This window comes from Sceloporus occidentalis, unplaced genomic scaffold (assembly GCF_023333645.1).
Source record: "Sceloporus occidentalis isolate IW3139 unplaced genomic scaffold, rSceOcc1.0.p SCAF_4, whole genome shotgun sequence".
In the NCBI taxonomy this organism is placed as follows: domain Eukaryota; kingdom Metazoa; phylum Chordata; class Lepidosauria; order Squamata; family Phrynosomatidae; genus Sceloporus; species Sceloporus occidentalis.
The window spans coordinates 12712709-12732333 of NW_028316984.1; the positions used below are offsets into that span (position 1 = coordinate 12712709).

Genomic DNA, 19625 nt, shown 5'->3' on the forward strand with positions numbered 1-19625 from the left:
AGATACCATGGACTGCTAAAAAGATAACTAAATGACTCCTAGAGCAAATCAAGCCTGCACTCTCCCTAGACGCCAAGATAACTAAACTGAAACTGTTGGACTTTGGACGTATCATGAGAAGGCACGACTCACTAGAAAATTTAATAATGCTTTGTAAGGTGGAAGGCAGTAGGAAAAGAGGAAGACCACATTACAGGTGGATAGACTCAATCAAGGAAATTGTGGCCTTGTATCTGCAAGAGAAAAGGAGGGAGGGCTGTTGGTGATAGGGTGACTTGGAGGTCTCTCATTCATAAGTTCAACATAAATTGAAGTTGACCTGACAGCAGTTCACAACATTCCCTTTCTGATATGTGTGAGTGTGTGTGTGTGAGAAAGACGGGGGGGGGGGGGGACTGCAACACAAGAATGTTAACTGCACAAAGTCTGTCTGGGAATGTTAGCTGCACAAGGTCCTTCTGGATTTTGCAACAGAGAATGCAACTTATTCCAAGCACTTGTATTTGTACTCTGACTCTGAACCTTATCGCACTCACAGTTTTCCCGTTGCATTCCTGTTGACAAGGCGGACAGATCCGGAAACGGGCTGACGATGAACGCTATTGCATTAAGTCTTCTTAGCATTATGTGAACGCGAAAAGAACGATCGCTATCGCACACTGCTAACGGAGAAAACGACCTGTTGTCATTTTTGGACCTCGCTGTGAACGGATATCACCGCACAGCCAGGTCCCATCCCGATGACGCCCCGACCATCCCCTGTCTTTGCGCATGCACAGTTTACAAAGAAAATTGTGTGCGGTTTTCAAAGGAAGCTTGGGGCATTCTCGTTCCCTGTGTGTTCTATCCTAAGATGGATTCTCATGTTTTGGTCCTTCTCCATACCATCTCCCGTTACCTGATAATGGAGCAGGAACGGAGAAGGAGGAGGACACTTATGTACCGTTTATTTTTTAAAAAAGTTGCTCTCAGACATGCCCTTGCTGAGCTCATGGATGTAGAGGATGCACCCCCCACATATCTCCTTGAATGGCTATCCACATTTCCATCACCTCAGAGATGGTGGTTATGTCCAATTCTTAGGAAGAATTGGTGGCGTGAAGAGGTGATGACTGTGGGATGACGACATGTGGGAGACACATTTCCGCATGAAACGTTCAATTTTTTTTGATCTGGTAGAAGTACTCCAGCCCGACCTACAGAGAAGCACCAGTCTAAAATTTGTCCTACTTTTTCTCAATGGTAAAAGAGGACAATTATTCCAAACCTACCATACCTACCTGAAATATTTTTCTGGTATCAAACACTGTTTCCTGCTTTATTTTTCATATAGAGACATGTCTAGACATTCTATAATTTTGAGGAATGAAAGTTGTTAAAACATCTTGCAAGGGAACCTGGTAAAGGAAAGATATCATGATGGCCCGTCATAACTGTAGGGATCAGACGGGGATGCAATTGGAACGCCTAGGATATCGCACACAAAGGATTTTCCATTCTCATAATGTTTACTGGTGAGGGAGGATGGAAGAGAATCGTTGGGGACATTTTACACGAATGGAACGGGAACCCATTGCAAACGTCTCGGTAACGAGGCTATGCGATAAAATCGTTCCGGTCCATTATCATTGAGACCTCGGAACATTTACAAACATGTGTACGATAAACTCCTCTGTCATAGTTTAGTACCAGCCAGCCTTGTATACACTTTGGCCAGGAGTAACCCAGTGGAATTGACAACCCATGCCTGGGTAGCTGGACTCTTTGTTAAGAGATTTGCACTGCAACATCTCAGACAACTCAAGGCAGAGCAACCTGGAATGACAGAGGAATACCATGTAAAGAAGCTCTACCTGAGAAGTGGGAATTCTTAGCCTTTCAATAATACTGTTGCATTATTGGCTATGAAGGCTAGGGTTTCTGGGAGCTGCAGTTCAACAACATCTGGAGGGAGGTCCAATTCCCATCCCAGTTCTACATGCACACACACTCATCATTGGAAGTTGGATGCAGTTGCTGCTAACAAGAGCACCCAATTCTTGTAAACACAGATTTAGGGCATTCAGACCATCTACAAGCAAGGCCTAAAGCCTGACTAGAAACTTGTTGTTCTTTTAGTAAACAAGCTATGGAATCCACATTTTCTTTCTTTTTTTCCATTTGAAATAGAAATTTAAAGTAACCTCAGTGTGTTGCCCCATTCAACTTGATCTGTCATACATAATCAAGCACCTTGCTTCCACAATCTTATGGGTGACATCTGAGGGGTAGGATTCAGTACTTTCTTCTGTTAATATACTGCTCAACAATGCAGGAAGGTCTTTTTTTAGTAGCATTAATATTTTGAGAGAAACATAAAACAGAATTCAACTTGATCAAATGAGGGTAATACAAACGAACTGAACACAAAGAGCCAACTAATGAGAGGAAAATTAATCTCCTGGGGTTGCATTACAGAAAAATAAAAATGACCTCACATGAACTAACAGATCAAGAAGAAGCAGATTTCATCAATCTCTCAGCACAGGTTATGACACTGCCTTTGACAAACATAGCATCTAGAATAAAGGCAGCAGATTTTAACTAGATTGCAGTGGTAGCTAGTGGCTCCCACATTAGCAGGGCAGTGACTCTGCTCCACATTTTAAACCAGGGCTTTAAAGGAGCTATCCAAAATGCTGAATGTGGGGATTAGGAAGTTCAGACTAAAAGCCTGAACAGATTCACTGCCCTCACTGGCATAGAAACCGCCATTTACCACTGTTGGACTGTGTCAGGAAATACCAAGGTCCTATTTGCCAGACACATTGTGTACACAAACAAAAACCCACAAGTCTAGTTACACTCCAGTCTTGTATCCGCATAATTGCTTATGCAGTGGGTGGCATGATTGTGTAGTCTCTCACTGCACAATTGTTGATTAGCACTCCTCTGACTTTGCTAAGGAACAAACCTACAGAAGCTCCTAAGAAGTGATCTAAAGCTTGTACAATTGTGTCACAAAGTCTCTGCAAACCTGAATAAGATGCCACCCTTGCATAACCTCAGAGAAAGGGCAACCACTTGTTTGTTGTTTTTAATTGCCTTCAAGTCAATCTCGACTCATGGCGACCCTATGGATGAGACAGCTCCAAGACGCCCTATCCTCCATTGTTCTGCTTAACTCCTGCAACCCCATACCCATGACCTCCTTAATAGATTCCATCAATCTAACATGTGGTCTTCCTCTCTTTCTACTTCCCTCCAACTTTCCCAGCATTATTGCCTTTTCCAATAAGTCCTTCCTTTTCATGATGTGTCTGAAGTATGACAGCCTCAGTCTGGTCATTTTGGCTTCCAGGGAAGTTTCTGGCTTGATCTGCTCTAGGAGACATTTGTTTGTCTTTTTGGCTGTCCACGGGATCTTCAGCACTCTTCTCCAGCACCACATCTCTAATGAATTAATTTTTTCCCTATCATCTTTCTTAACTGTCCATAACAGACAAAAACTTTGCATATGTGTGTGTGCCTATCATCAGTAATGGACTAGAAAGTAATGAGGGCAAACAAATTGGGAATCTAAAGGTAGATCAGGGAATATGGACTCAGCCTATGCTGGATGAGGTTACACACTCCATGAATACACAGATTTGCAGTTTGAACGCACTCCTGAATTTAATCCTGAGCCAGGAAGCTCAAGTTTCAATGGTGGCGAGGAGTGCATTTGCAGAGATAAGGTTCATGCACCATCTATGCCCTTTCCTGAAGACATCAGATCTGGCCAGAGTGTCATATCCCTTGCAAGGTTACATCTTGGTTGGATTATTGTAAAGCACTCTATGTGGGGATGAAGAACGTTTGGAAACTTTAGATATTCCTAAAAGCTTCGGACAGATTGCTAACTGGAGTGGTCTACAAGGAGTGCTCAACTTCTTTTTTTTCTTTCCAGTATCTTCACTGGATGCCAGTTTGCTTCCTGGCACAATTCAAATGGTGCTGATAATTACCTATAAAGGTCTGTATGACTCAAAACTAGGTTATCGGAAGGGCTGTATTCTCCCATGTTTTGAGAACTTGGGATGGGGTGGGGCTTCTCTCTGTTCCACCACCATCACAGGTACATCTGGTGGGAATGTGGCGAGTTTTCAGGTGCCGGAACTCCCTTATTAGAGATAAGACTGGCTCCCTCCCTACTATCAGTGGTGTCTCTATGGGTGCAAAGGGTTGGGGGTGCAGTCTGCACTGGTTGACACCACAGAAGAAAAGTGACAGCTGGTCGAGCCCTCCCCTCATGCTGTCCCATCCTTCTGCTCCTGAGAAGGGTGGGGTAGCCCAAAAGAGGCCAAGCATGCTGCCCCCAGAGCCCTACTCCCCCACACTACATGACACCAGGGGCAGGGACACCACCATCTACTATCCTTTTGTAGGCAGATGAAGACTTTTTTTGTTTTAGTTCTATCTGAGTCCTGGATTGGAGAAGATGATGATGATCATGATGATCATGATGATGATGACAACGATGACAATCATGCCTTATCCTGGTGAAGCAGAACTTATTTTAGGGGAGGAATTCATCACTGATGATATTTTTAACTTTCACATTTAAAACCCAGCATGGTTCCAGTACAGCACTGACTACACCAGTGCTGGTGATGCTCTCAGACCATAATGACTGTTATGTTATGTTCAAATATGCTGAAAAATCCTCTCACTAATAGGAAATTATCTAAATTCTTCAGTATGCTAACATTCAGAACTCCATATAAAAATGAATTATCAATCTCACTCCACTACATCATCTCTTTTTAAAGAAGAAAAACCACTTTATTCTCTTCAAGAATTTAAATGAACATTTTTTATCTCAAATTATTGGTGTAAAAAAAGTTGATATTCCTGGGGGATTTTGGTGTAGAAAAACTTTTGTTAAGTTTTATGTATTACACTAAAAAGAGGAAAATGTTCCTTTCTATGGGCTTTAGAGAAACTGAGAATTTCAGCTTTGCCTAAAGAAGCTGAGGAGTGGATGGAAGATAAACTTTGTTTTGTGCTGTTGAATGAAATAATGTGAGCAGTTCTGTTTCGATGTTTGACGAAACAGTTGGGCAACATCAAATAAATATTTACTTATAATATAGAGCAAAAGAGAAAGAGACATTTCAGGCCAAAGACTACAGTTATGCTTAGATATTACATGTAATGCTTTTAAGCATTCTGAAGCTAAGCTAATTAGTGTTGTAATATTTGCATGCATTTTTCCCCAGCACCCACACCACCACCTTAATGAAAAAACATGATGGAACAGGCTTATCAAAGGAATTAAAACATGTGAAATTGAAACTTAAACAGTTTAGTTTACCTATTCCTAATGGAAGGTACAGTGGGCCCTTTTTATCTGCTGGAGTTTGGTTCCAGGACCCACTGTACATACCAAAATCTGTGTATGCTCAAGTCCTATTAAAAACAATGGCATAGTGAAATGGTGCCAATTATATAAAATGGCAAAGTTATGGTTTGCTTGTTGGGATTTATATTTTTGGAGATATTTTCAATCCGTGGATAAAAAATCCATGCATATGGAGGGCTGACTGTCATTCCCACTCAGTTCAACAGGGAAGGACGTGACAGGATGGAAAGAGAAGAGAAAGGAGAAAAGAAAAGAACTGCTGGACCAACTACTGTACATATATTCTCAACTGTTCTGCAACCTTTCTGCAGACATCTTGAGTGGAGCTGTGGACCAGCGTTTTGGAACCTCTGCATCCAAGTAAAACTCGCAGATTCTATTCATTGCTCTACAGCAGTGATTCCCAAACACGGGTCCTCCAGGTGTTTTGTACTTCAGTTCCCAGAACATCTTGACCAACACTCTGGGATTCTGGGAACTGAAGTCCAAAATCCCTGGAAGGCCAGAGTTTGGGAATCACTGCTCTACAGGGTTATGTGTAAAATGAAGCATTCACACCTCTTTTATGGTGCAGATTGGGACAAAAGCAAAAGAAGAAGAATATAAGAACTGCAGACAAAGCTAGTCAAATGTCATAACATCACGTTATATCCTTTGCATTTCTTACTAGAAATCTACTTGAAAATTAGAAAGTGGTGACATATCTTATGCTGCTCTCTCACCAGCAGATACTTGCTAGATGGAAGCAGTAAGGTAAGAAAAAGAAACAGTTGGGAACTCAGATCTGGCTTCAGGTGGAACAATGGGTAACTTCCAAGTAAAGTAAGTCATCCAAAGATGAAATAAATGGGACTGAAGTCATGATTATCAGTGAATCCAACATGTGGTTTGCACTTAGAGCATTTCAGAGTTGTTGTTTTAAATTACACACCAATATTGGTTGTCCAGTTTATTTGTAGGACTTAAAACCGAGCACTTTACCAAGAACTTTACAAAGTGATTGTAGAAGAGGCTTCTATATGTTCTGAAGATGGGCCAAACAATACGAATCTTTGCTGTTATGCTCCAAATAATAAGGGAAATAAGGATGATATATTACAGGCAAAATAAATAAATAAATTCTTACTGTTTGGCATCACTTTAGATATAGTGGCTCTCCTGTCTCAAATGTTCTTACAACTGGTTAACTTCCAATTTCACCAGACAGTCTTTGCCTGACATTTAATTACTGACCCAATTATCCCTTTTGCTGTTCTCAGCTTACATGAGCAAAGGAAATCACAATGGGCTCTGAAGAAACTACAACTAGCTCTTTTTAGCTTACTCAGGATACAGGACAGTAATGAGAAAAGGCCTGAACTCTCTTCCTAAAATTAGTTTCCCTGTACTAGGGGCCTTGGACATGGGGAGGCATATCAATCATTGCAATTAAGTACAAAGCATTTGAAATAATGCTACTTTTTAAGTAAGAACTTATAGCCCTATTTTTGATCAAAATATGCTAAAATACTCAATGGTTCTGAGAGGCTAACAGATATACCAAATAATGAGATCGCTAAAATAAGTACCCAGCTTGTTGGGGGTAATTAGCTTACAGTTGTAAACCTCTTAGAGACTGCTGACGTGGCATGAAGCATTATATAAATGAAGCTGCTATTGCTATTGCTCATTGTACCAAACACCAACATTTGCCATAGGTGTATTCCTCCATTAAACAATTCACACTAAGTAGTCTTCTAGTACATCAAGAAAGTAGTTGCCCTCTGTGAAAAATCTCATTAACTCTGGCGGGATACAAACGGACAGGGGAAGACGTCTTGGAGGTGTATTCTGCTGAATACGGAGCCTCCAGACCGCCCACCCCGGGGGCGTGGCTCAGGAGATGGTGTTATGCCTAAGATTGTAAGGGCAACCTGTTTATCCTGAGAGCGTGTAATGAAAACCTCTCCCCCTGTGGACCTATCCACAGCAAGGCTGAGAAAGACATTGAGACACCAAATTTGGTTTTAAACACCATGCATGTAACATTTATTGAATCACACAAGTAACACAACCATTGATTATCAAGAGCTCTTTCACTCACACATTCATACAATACTCACACACACTTTCCTTCCGCCGAACATTGATCAGTTGTTCTCGAAGGCTGGGGATGACACCGTTGCCGCGGTAGATGCCAACAAAATGGAGATGAAAGTCCAGGGTCTTTATACTTTTTCTTCTCTCTGGCTCTTGGCTGCTGAAGTCTTGCAATATTGCAGCCCATTACTCAACTTCCTCTTTTGGGAGGACAGACAGGTTGTTCAGATCAGTCCATGTTCAAAGCAACTCGTTCTGTTCAAAGTTCTCCATTGTCCTGTCAGTTCCTCATCATGGCGACTCAGGAGATAAGGTTCTTCCCGGTCATGGTTTGTCACACCTGGACGGCACCCCGCTTCAGCTTCCAAGTTTTCAGACTTTCCTCGCCTCGGTTGCCAAATACCTTCGTCACATCAATGCTTTGCGCGGAACCATCTTGTTTGTTCCTTTAGCTATGTTTAAAGCACAATTCCTTGGTTCTTCGGTTCTTCAGCTCTGGGTTTAAGTCAGAACTCACTCATTCGTCTTACAATGGGGCTTCCACATGGGGGGCAGTGAAGACGCCTCACCTGGGGCCGTTTCTGACCTGCAGTTTCCAAACCGCCGCCTCGGAGGACGCTGCAAAGAGAGAGGCAGCTTCCTCACGGGCGGCCAAAAACGGGGCTTTTTTTTTCCTTTGCCGGCTGGCGGATGCGCAGCTGCGCAGCTGCAGCGCTAAGCAGCGGCAGCAGAAAGCCTATGGGCACATTTAAAGTGCCCAAGCCCCTTTAAAACTTTTTTCCCCGCTCTGCCCAAGAACAATGGTGGTCTCCTGCCAGCTGGTGATCAGCTGGTGTTGGCATCCTTGTCCGCTTGCACTTTGCCAGTGTCACCAGCATCATGGATGCCTCCTCTCCTTTGGTCCCCGCGCTCCTGCAATGCACAGCCACAGCTGTCGCCGCTGCCACCGCTGTCCCCCTGCCATCCCCCATCACCTCCCTTGTATATATGTAAATATTTACAGTTTTAGGGGTTTTTATTGTTAGGTGAAAATGGCACAGGAATGTGTGTAGGGGCTCAATTTAAAGTCCAAACTTTCCAAGCAGCGCATGCGTACATGTTGCTCTAGGGTTAGGGTTAGGGTTAGGGTTAGGGTTAGGGTTACGAGTCTTAAAATGCGCTGCAGCTGTGCTGCAGCTTCCACACCTGCATGGCAGCTGACGCTGCAATTAAAGCCTGACTGCAAACTGCGCATGTTCCAGGACCCCGACTCATTATGCGACGCAGCAGACACGGAGCTTTTAAATGGGCAACTTAAATTAGCGGCGTAGCAATTCTGGCGTACCGGTGCAGCAGCTTACAGACGGAGCTGCGCAGCTGCGCATCAAACGGAAAAGAAGCGGAGAAAAGCAGCACCTTTTTAATGCCGCCTCTTCCCGCTTGGGGCGTGCGGGGGGCGTGTTCATGGCGGCATTCAGGTAAGGCCCGTCTGAAGGCTCTACCTTCATGACGTCATGAATACACCCCTTTTTGCCCGTCTGTATCCCGCCTCTGAGTCAGATATGGAATCTAAATATAGTAAAGGTTCAGTCTCCTTCATCCAGAATTCCAAAATGCAAAATAGTCAAAAACCAATATTTTTTTGCAGGTGGTTGAGCTAATGATACCTTTGCTTTCTTATGGTTCAATGTCCACAAAAATTTTTTCAAGCATAAAGTTATTTAAATATTGTATGAAATGACTTTCGTGCTATTTGTAAGGTGTACATGAAACTAAATGAATTTAGTGTTTAGACATGGGTCCATTTCCACAATATCCCACTATGTACATATATGCAAATACAGGTATTCCAAAATAAAATTTAAAAAATCCAAAATCCAAAACACTTCAGAACCTCATAGTGCTGGGAGACTCAACCTGTAACTTAAATACACTCTTGTCCTTTGGTTGAATGGTGATCTGTGGTGTATTTTAAAATACATTTGCTTGGTTTTTAAGCAGCTTTGGAAAGGAATATAAGTACTAACTGGAAGGATGGATACCAGTCACATTCATCTGAGCATGGCTTGCATCAGAACTTCACAGTCCCATGAAAGCTTGTTCAAAGGTCAGGCGTGCTATAGCCAAGTGTCAAAATTAGTAAATTAAATTCCAAATTAAAATCTGGAGCATTCCCAGCCTCTCTTCTCCCATACACTTCCTCCTTCCATTTACTTACTTGGGGTAAGGAAAGGAGGAGTTCTGTTTATTCACCTCCCCCTTCCATTGTTCAAAAGTTCTCATATCAGAACAGATCTACAAACTGCCTAATTGGTGGACATACTGGCTTGAGGATTCTGGGACTTACAGTCCAAGAACAACTTTCTCATGCTTTATCTCTTATCCTGTACATCCACAATAATGACTCATTGGTTTGGGGAATTTATATAGTCACAAAGACCACTTTGCTTCTCCTTTCTGTCTAGATGGTGCCAGGCCTACTTGCTCTATTGCCTGTCAATGGCCAGATAAGGCAAAAAGAAAATGGAAGGGTGTTTTAAAGGCTGGATTCTGGAAAGAATTTTATGTTATTTTATTTTATTTGACTTCTTGATTCTGCTTTCCAGCTTTCTCCGGAACACATTTGGCAAGAGATTCTGGCCTGGCCCTACCATAAGATGCAGTACAATGAGAGAGTTGCTTCACTGGGTAGAGTTGGAGGATAACATTAGCAAGCTCTTAGTTGGTGGCTGTGTGCTCCATGTGTAGAATCATAGAATCAGAGTTGGAAGAGGCCACAAGGGCCATCCAGTACAACCCCATTCTGCCATGCAGGAATGCATTCTGGTGAGGTCACACCTCCCCTTGCCACCGGACTCTGCTGAGAGCTGCGTTGCTGCCGGGCAGTTCTTCCCGGGTTGTCGGAGGTGCGCATCTGCGCACCGGCCCGGGGAGGCCGCCCACGGACTGAATTTGGGACTCCCTATCTCCTCAGCATCTCGGCGGCGGCTCTGGTGAGCTGAATTTGGGACACCTGGGGGGAAGGCGGAGAGAGGGGCGTGTCGGGGCAGCGGCACGCACAAAGCCAGCTTGTCTGGTCTCCTCCTCCGTCACGCCTCCCCTTGCCCCCGGACTCTGCTGAGAGCTGCGTTGCTGCCGGGCGGTTCTTCCCGGGTTGTCAGAGGTGCGCATCTGCGCACCGGCCGGGGGAGGCTGCCCACGGACTGAATTTGGGACCTTCGCAGCTCCGCAACTGCGCAGCTGCGCATTTTTCCAGCGGCGTAAGAGCAGGAGGACCGTGTCTTCGCCAGCACTTAAACAGAGAATGACTGAAGTGCCATATCTCTGTTTTTATTGTTGTTCGGTAGGGGGAGGGGGAGGATATGGATGTGGGGAATGCTTCGGCTGGGGAGGTAGAGGGTAATTCTTGCATGAGCGGAGCTCCTATTGAGGTGGTGTGGGGCAGGGGGAGGTATGGCGGTAGGAGTGGAGACTTGTGTTACAGAGGAAGGCGAGACTGATGCTTAATATCTATCTCTCCTTCCGGTCCCCCTCCTAACCAAAAGGACCTGAGGGTCATTCCAACCGTGCCACAAACCCTGTCTCTGCTCCTGGGCAATGCCAGGTCCATTAACAACAAAACCCACATCGTCCATGATCTGCTTGCAGATAGCAATTGTGACCTGGCTTGCATTACTGAAACCTGGCTTGGGCCTGAGGGGGATGCTGTGTGGGCTCAGGCCCTCCCGGCTGGGTTTTCAGTGAAGGACCAGCCCAGGTTAGGTGGGTGGGGGGGGGGTGTTGCCTTGGTATATAAGAACACCTTGTCTCTTACCAGGAACCACATCCGTCAAACTTCCTTCATTGAGTGTATTTACTTGACCCTGAAGGCCAGGGACAGTCTAGGGATTTTGTTGGTGTATCGGCCACCCCGTGCGCTAACAGACTCCCTTAACGAGCTGACACAGTTGGTCTCGGAGCTGATGCTAGAAACACCCAGGCTACTTGTCCTGGGTGACTTCAACATCCCCTTCCTGGCCAACTATATTCCACCCGGTGCGGCTCGGGAATTCATGGATACCATGGCGGCCATGGGCCTGTCCCAATTGGTCTCGGGTCCAACGCATTTTGCGGGTAATACACTCGATCTGGTCTTTTGTAAGGATGTGGAAAATCCGTGGGCGGAAATAACTAATATTTCCACCCTGTCATGGACGGATCATTTCCTGGTAGAGGCGAAAATCAAGGCTACTACCCAGATCCCCCCCGGGGGTGGTGGACCTATTAGAATGGTCCACCCTCGAAGGCTGATGGAACCCAATAGGTTCCAGGAAGCCTTAGAGGGGCACATGGTTGGGAATGACGGCGATTCTGTTGATGCCCTGACTGGTATCTGGGATACCGGTCTTTCCAGGGCTATACACAGTATCGCTCCCAGGCGCCCTCTCAGGCCCGCTTCCAAACGAAAGCCCTGGTATACGGAAGATCTTCGGGCGAGGAAGCGGGTTCTGCGACGGCTAGAGCACCGCTGGCGGAAACACCTACGCTTAACCGACAAGGCTCTCCTAGACTACCTTTTGGAGGACTACGGAGAGGCGATACGAGCAGCTAAGAACTCATTCTATGGTGCTCGTGTTGCGTCCGCGGAGTCGCGTCCAGCAGAGTTGTTCAGGGTGGTCAGGGACCTAACTCAGCTCCCTCCTGCCCCGAACCAGATCCTTGAACCTTCTAAGGCCTGCTGTGACCAATTTAACAACTTCTTCGCGGATAAAACCTCTCGGATAAGCGAAGGTCTTAATGCCGGCATTAGGGCAGAACCTAGAGCAGAGGTATCCAGAACCTCCGTGGACTCTATTAAACTGGATCAGTTTGAGTCTGTTAGTACCGATGATGTGGACAAGATCCTTAGAAGTGTTCGGAAGACAACCTGCTCTCTCGATCCCTGTCCCTCATGGCTAGCGGCTCAGGGGGGACCGGTGGTAACTTCATTGTTACACCGGATCATTAATACATCCTTGAGGGACGGGCAATTTCCATCAAGCTTAAAATTGGCCATAGTAAAACCATTGCTTAAAAAGCCCTCCCTCGACCCCCTGATGCATAATAATTATCAGCCTGTTTCGCTACTGCCATTTTTGGGGAAGGTGATCGAGAGGGCGGTTGCAATCGAGCTTCAATCGATCTTGGATGAAACGGATTATCTGGACCCATTTCAAACTGGCTTTCGGGCGGGCTACGGGGTTGAGACTGCCATGGTCGCCTTGGTCGATGATCTCCGTCTGGGCATTGACAGGGGAAGCGTGTCCCTGTTGGTGCTCTTGAACATCTCAGCGGCTTTCGATACCATAGACCATGGTATCCTTCTGGAGCACCTGGCAGAGGTGGGAATCGGGGGCACTGCGCTCCAGTGGTTCCGATCCTACCTCTCCGGGAGGTTCCAGATGGTGCAGCTGGGTGATGTGTGCTCCGCTAAGAGGGCCCTTACATCTGGGGTCCCTCAAGGAGCCATTCTATCTCCCATGCTTTTTAACATTTACATGAAACCGCTGGGAGAGATCATCCGGAGACATGGGGCGCGGGGTTATCAGTACGCTGATGACACCCAAATAGTCTTCTCTATGTCTCCGACTGATGCAGTGACCGGGGATGGCATCTCTCCTCTCGTGGCCTGTCTGGAGTCGGTAATGGGCTGGATGAGGGAAAACCGACTCAGTCTGAATCCAGAGAAAACGGAGCTGCTCGTGATAGGTTCTCCTGGCCCGGGGATGGCGGTGGTTCCACCTGTCCTGAACGGGATCACACTTCCTGTGAAGGACTCAGTGCGCAGTCTGGGGGTGCTCCTTGATTCGTCGCTCCACCTTACATCACAGGTGGATGTGACGGTCAGGAGCACCTGTTATCAGCTTCGACTGATACGCCAGCTGCGTCCCTACCTGGGCCAGAGGGACCTTGAAATGGTAGTATATGCTCTGGTAACCTCTCGCTTGGACTTCTGCAACGTGCTCTACATGGGGCAACCCTTGTACCCTACCTGGAAGCTTCAATTAGTGCAGAATATGGCAGCCCGACTGGTTACTGGCATACCCAGAGCCAGTCACATAACACCAGTGCTTAAGGATTTGCACTGGCTGCCTATTCGCTTCCGGGCGCAATACAAGGTGTTGGTTATTACCTATAAAGCCCTAAATGGCTTGGGCCCAGGATACCTTGAAGACCGCCTCTCCCCATACAATCCGCCCCGCACTCTCAGAACATCTGGGCAGCAGCTATTGAGGGTTCCAGGGGCCAGACTAGCCTCTACCTCAAAGAGGACTGTCTCCATCGCAGCCCCTACCCTCTGGAATTCCCTGCCCATTGAGCTCCGCTCGGCCACCTCCCTGGCCCAGTTCAAAAAGGGGCTGAAGACCTTCTTGTTTAAACAAGCATTCCCAGATGCAAGCCCCGACTAACTCCTCCCTCCCCTCTACGTCAGCAGTGGCAGGCTGGCTGGAATGTTTTTATTGTATTTCTTTATGTATGTAATAATTGTATTTGTTTTATGAATGCTGTACACCGCCCTGGTTTTAGAAGGGCGGTATATAAATAAAATTTTTATTATTATTATTTAACTCTCAATCAAAGCATCCCCGACAGATGGCTATCCAGCCTCTGTTTAAACACCTCCAAGGAAGAAGACTCCACTACACTCTGAGGGAGTTTGTTCCACTGTCAAACAGCCCTTACTGTCAGGAAGTTCCTCTTAATGTTGAGGTGGAATCTCTTTTCCTGTAGCTTGCATCCATTGTTCCAGGTCCTGTTCTCTGGAGCAGCAGAAAACAAGCTTGCTCCCTCCTCAATATGACACCCCTTCAAGTATTTAAACAGGGCTATCATATCCCCCCCCCCTTAACCTTCTCTTCTCCAGGCTAAACATCCCTAGCCCCCTAAGTCATTCCTCATAGGACATGGTTTCCAGACCTTTCACCATTTTAGTCACCCTACTTTGGAGATACTCCAGTTTCTCAACATCCTTTTTAAATTGTGGTGCCCAGAACTGGACACAATATTCCAGGTGGGGCCTGACCAGAGCAGAATACAGTGACACTGTTACTTCTCTTTATCTAGACACTATACTTTTGTTGATACTGCCTAAAATTGCATTGGCCTTTTTAGCTGCCGCATTGCACTGTTGACTCATGTTCAACTTGTGGTCTACTTGGACTCCCAGATCCCTTTCACATAGAGTTTCATTCAGCCAGGTGTCACCCATTCTATATCTGTGCATTTCATTTTTCTGCCCTAAATCCAGGCAACCAATTACAAATACATGTAACAGTTACCTTGTCTAGCCTGCATTTTACAAGCTTGTTTGCAAGAATGTCATGGGGAACCTTGTCAAAGGTCTTACTGAAATCAAGATATACTATATCCACAGCATTCCCTTCATCTACCAAGCTGGTATTTTTATATAAAAAAAGGAGATTAGATTTGTCTGGCATGACTTCTTTCTCTGAAACCCATGTTGACTTTTTGTGATTATGGCATTGCTTTCTAGATGTTCACAGACTCTGTTTAATGATCTGCTCTAGAATCTTTCCTGGTATTGATGTCAGACTAACTGGACAATAATTGTTGGGATCCTCTTTTTTCCCCTTTTTGAAGATGGGGACAACATTTGCCCTCCTCCAGTCTGCTGGGATAGCTCCTGTTCTCTAGGAGTTCTCAAAGATTCTTGCCAATATTACATTTGCCAGTTCTTTAATACCCTTGGATGTAGTTCATCTGGTCCTGGAGACTTATATTCGTTTATGTGACAGTAACATCAATGCAGGGTTCCACCTGTGGCAGATACATTGCCTGAGTGTAACGCTTGTGGACTGTACAAAACAAAGGGTAACAGAAGCATTTTAAACATGGAGTGAACTGTCAACTTTCAAACAACCCAATATTTACCATGCCAGTCTCTCTCTTTCGGCTGGAGGCTCCCCGAAGAACTATTTCACAGCTGAAACCTTGTCCATATCTGACTCTGACATGCGAAAGCACTTCACGTTATTGGTGAAAATGTTTTATGGCAATAGCGATGATATTGGTGATTTCCCCAGTAAGCAGAACAAAGTAATCTCCAAACCTTCGGAAGAGAAACAGTCACTGAAAGATGCAGACCGATGCATTGCATCAGGGTCGCAAGTGGCACTGTTTATCAGAGTTCGATCAGAAACAGTCACTACCAGATACTTACATGTGGAAGGAGGAAACTTTCACTCCAGTTCACAACAATGGGGAGCATTTTACATTCATCTCTTGGATGATGAGGAAAATGAAGGAGAAAAATTCAAGGTGCGCGATGGCTGCATTCATTATGGCCAGACGGTAAAACTTGTTTGTTCAGTTGCCGGCATGACACTCCCAAGACTGATAATTCGAAAAGTGGACAAACAGACTGCATTACTAGATGCAAATGATCCAGTGTCCCAGCTCCATAAATGTGCATTCTGCCTTAAAGACAGTGAACGGATGTACTTGTGCTTTTCCCAAGAGTGCATTATCCAGTTCCAAGCCACTCCAAGCCCTGAAGAACCAAATAAAGACCTGATTAATGATGGAGCGTCATGGACTATCATTAGCACTGATGAAGCAGAATATCCATTTCATGAGGGAATGGGACCTGGCCATGCTCCAGTAACACCTGTGCCAGTTGTGGAAAGTCTGCAGTTAAATGGTGATGGGGAAGCAGCAATGGTGGAACTGACTGGGCAGAACTTCACTCCAAGTTTACGTCTCTGGTTTGGGGATGTGGAAGTGGAAACCATCTACAGATGTGCAGAGAGCAAGTTGTGTGTTCTTCCTGCCGTTTCTGAATTCCATCAGCCAGTCCAAGTCCCTGTCACATTCGTCCGCAATGACGGCCTAATCTACTCGACTGGCCTTACCTTTACATATACGCCAGACACAGGGCCTCGACCCCACTGCAGCGCCAGTTCAAGTCTTCTGGCATCCAGTGAAACAAACACAAGCAACAAGGCTGTTGAGTGTGGAGGGCAGTTGTAGGGCAAGTGGAGGAGCATTTGTTATGCTTTTCTTTTCTTTAAAAATATTTCTACCTCCAAAAATATATTTAATTTTTTTCTACCTGGTATTATTTTGATACCCAGCATCATGTGATGGTTTGAGCATTGAAGTATGACTTTGGAAATCAGGTTTTGATTCCCTGCTCAGCCATGGAAACCCACTGGGTGACCTTGCGCGAGTCTCAGCTCCAGAAAACCCCCTGACAGGTCTGCCTTAAGGTCTCCATCGGTCTGAAACAACTTGAATCACAGCACCACAACAACATTATTTTATTTTGCAACTTGTAGTATATTTTTAAGTACCATTTTCTTGACCATTTTAACAGATGTCACATCTTAATAAGCTGTGATGAGGCATCAAACTTGAGTATTACTTAACCTGCGAATACTTTTTTAAAAAAGTTATCCTTTCAGCCTTTTCTTACTTTTGGTAATTGCTTGAATTACATTAATGGCACAGTATCAATTCTCTCACTGGTGTATTGTTTTTACACTGTGTGCTTGGTTGCACCAAGGAGTTAATTAACATCTGAAACTTTAAAGATTGCAAACATATTTAAAAATTAATCTGTTTATGGAATTACTCAATATATCTGATCTACTGTAGCATATAACAATGTATTCTGTAGGAACTATTAGATACTATAAATTAATATTTGGGGGAGAAAATGTTTCCAGCTACAAAAAGTAAAGACTGCCGTACTATTTAAAATAATAAACTTCACAAAAATGGAAGTTTGCAATTCATACTTAATCTTTCAAAAATTAGAACAGGACATAAGAATAACAAGTTATCATAAACCACCGTATGTAGCGAGGCTATAGCAGCAGGAAGGGATGAAGGGGCTGAGGAGGACCAGGTGGAAGGAGGAGACAGCTGTGTGGAAAAGAAGGCGGAGCTGGAAGTGGGAGAGGAGGAGGGGCAAGCGCCTGGGGGATTAAAAGAGGCAGGGCCAGGACGGGCAGGGAGAGGAGGACGTGGAAGAACTGGACAGGAAGTTGCGGCCGAGAGAGGGAAAGAGCAGATACGCTGGAGCCCGGGGAGAAACGGGACCCCAGTATCCTTGAGGCGAAGAGGGAGCCGACAGCGTCAGGGTCCACACGAGGAGGTACAGCTGCGTGACCCAAGGGAAGAGGGGGACTTTCCTTTCCCGGACGAAGAGGTGTGGGCTTCTCGCAAGTTGCCGGATTTAGAGGACGAGTGGTGGGACCTGAGAAGGGAACGTTGGGAAGTTGGGCCCTCACCTCCTAATAAGGAGAAGGCTGAGACGGAACCCCTCGAGAAGCATCGCAGGGGTTTCGTTATTCCTGGGGAGGCCTCTTCTCTGTAAGGGTCCAGAACGGTGGACTTGGGGAAAAGGGCGTTGGCCCTCAGTTGTTTGGTTAGAGACTGGACGTTGTTGGTTTTGTGAATGAGACGAGTGGTCTCAATTAAAGTTAAGTTTATTGCATTGTAAACACGTGTCATCCTCTTTTTGAGTCCACGTGTTCTCCATTCAAGAGGAACTCACTCTGCACGGATGCAGCCAGGCACCCCAGCCCCGCCCACACCGTAACATTTTAATATTCCTGAATGAATAATATCTGAAGCAAAGACTACCATAGCTGTATATGGCAAAACAGCTAAATACAGTCAGACCTCCTTATCCACAGATTTTTTTATCTACATATTCAAGCATCCACAGTCTGGAAATGTTTAAAAATATAAATTCCAAAAACCTTGATTTTGCCCTTTGATATAAGAGACACCGTTTTACTATGCCACTGTATGTAATGGGACTTGCACATCTTCAGATTTCGGTATCCAAACCCCAGCAGATACTAAGGCTCCATTATATATGTTTCCTTTTACATGACATTTCTATCATTTTGCAATAGAAAGATTTATCAAGTAAGGATAGCATTTCAATTCTGACATCCTTATTCTGACATATATGTCTCTGTCTGTATGTGTGTGTATCAGACATTGGCACCATGGTAACACAGAAAGGAGTATTCTATTATTTTTATAGATTACACAAATTTGCACAGCATCTCTTTAATAAATTATCATGCCACCTTTTACTTTTTAAAACTTTAAGTAAGTTATTCTGCATCTGTTAGTTTAATTTGTACTAAAGCTCTGCCCTTTGCCCTCCAGACATTACCAGATGCTTTCTAGTACATCTTCCGAACAACAGAGAGCAGCATGTTGCTTTGATTCCAACAAAGAAGTGATGTTCTGAGGCTAATACCACACTCCAGTGCTTGTTTCCATTCCCTCTAAACTGCTCCACACATACAGCCCTGGGTAAGCATTCTGTCAGTATACTTTTTAAAAATAGCACATTCAGATTCTTGGATCTATGCTGAACCCTGAAGGCTCCAATCCAAAACACACTTAGAGAGAAACTAAATCCCATTAAACACAAAGGGACTTCCTTTTGAGTAATCCTGGGTAGGACCCTGATGGAAGTTCTCCATCCAAACCCATTATCCATGTGTTCCCTCCTCCCATCACCAAGATTTATGAAGCCGCAAGTAAATACACAATCATATATGCAAATGGTATCCATATATGCCTGTGTTCCTGTTAAGAATTTCTCCAAAGCACACAGATGTATTTTGTTCTTCCTCCGAATGAGACCTCCCCTGCCTTGACATCTACAGAAATGGTCTGTCTTTTGATTCAAAAATTTAAGTAAGCGTAGTTAGGAATCATGATAAGCAAAATGGTTTGGCAGTAGAAGGCTCTAGTTAATAATCTAGATCACAGCAGGGACTTTGTTGTGTGTATGTCATTTGGCATAATGCTACTTGCTGCCTGCACTTGCGAATGAAAGAGAACCAATTCAGAATCAGTCTGTGTCATAGCAACAAAAGATCACTTGTCCAGAGACAAAAATGACTCTTTATATTCACCACATGCTGCTTGTTTCATCTAACTGTTAGTGCTGTTCATTTTTTGATAACCTATAATATGAAAGCTAAACAAAACAGATTGCAGCAATTCTGCAACAAGAGAGCATAATAGTTCAGCCACAACAACTAAAAAGGAGAAGGTTTCTTATTGTCTTTTTCTGTTGACTTGCAAATGTTCATTAATGGTTGCATTTCAATGCTTGGTTATACTAATTCCTTATGACTACATAAATGCCACCTTATAATAAACTGAT

The 19625-nt window shown here is 44.7% G+C and overlaps 2 protein-coding genes across 6 annotated transcripts in view; one reads left to right on the forward strand and one right to left on the reverse strand.

Moving 5' to 3' along the window:
• LOC149313515 (ADP-ribose glycohydrolase MACROD2-like) overlaps window positions 1-19625 on the reverse strand; it is a 1160252-nt gene that overhangs the window by 280167 nt on the left and 860460 nt on the right. The window lies entirely within an intron of this gene.
• On the forward strand, window positions 1128-17801 carry LOC149313516 (recombining binding protein suppressor of hairless-like). The gene is made up of 5 exons (XM_089521308.1): window positions 1128-1242; window positions 4433-4520; window positions 5241-5351; window positions 15319-16446; window positions 17285-17801. Exons 1-5 carry the CDS (start codon window positions 1128-1130, stop codon window positions 17799-17801), a joined length of 1959 nt encoding a protein of 652 aa, XP_089377434.1.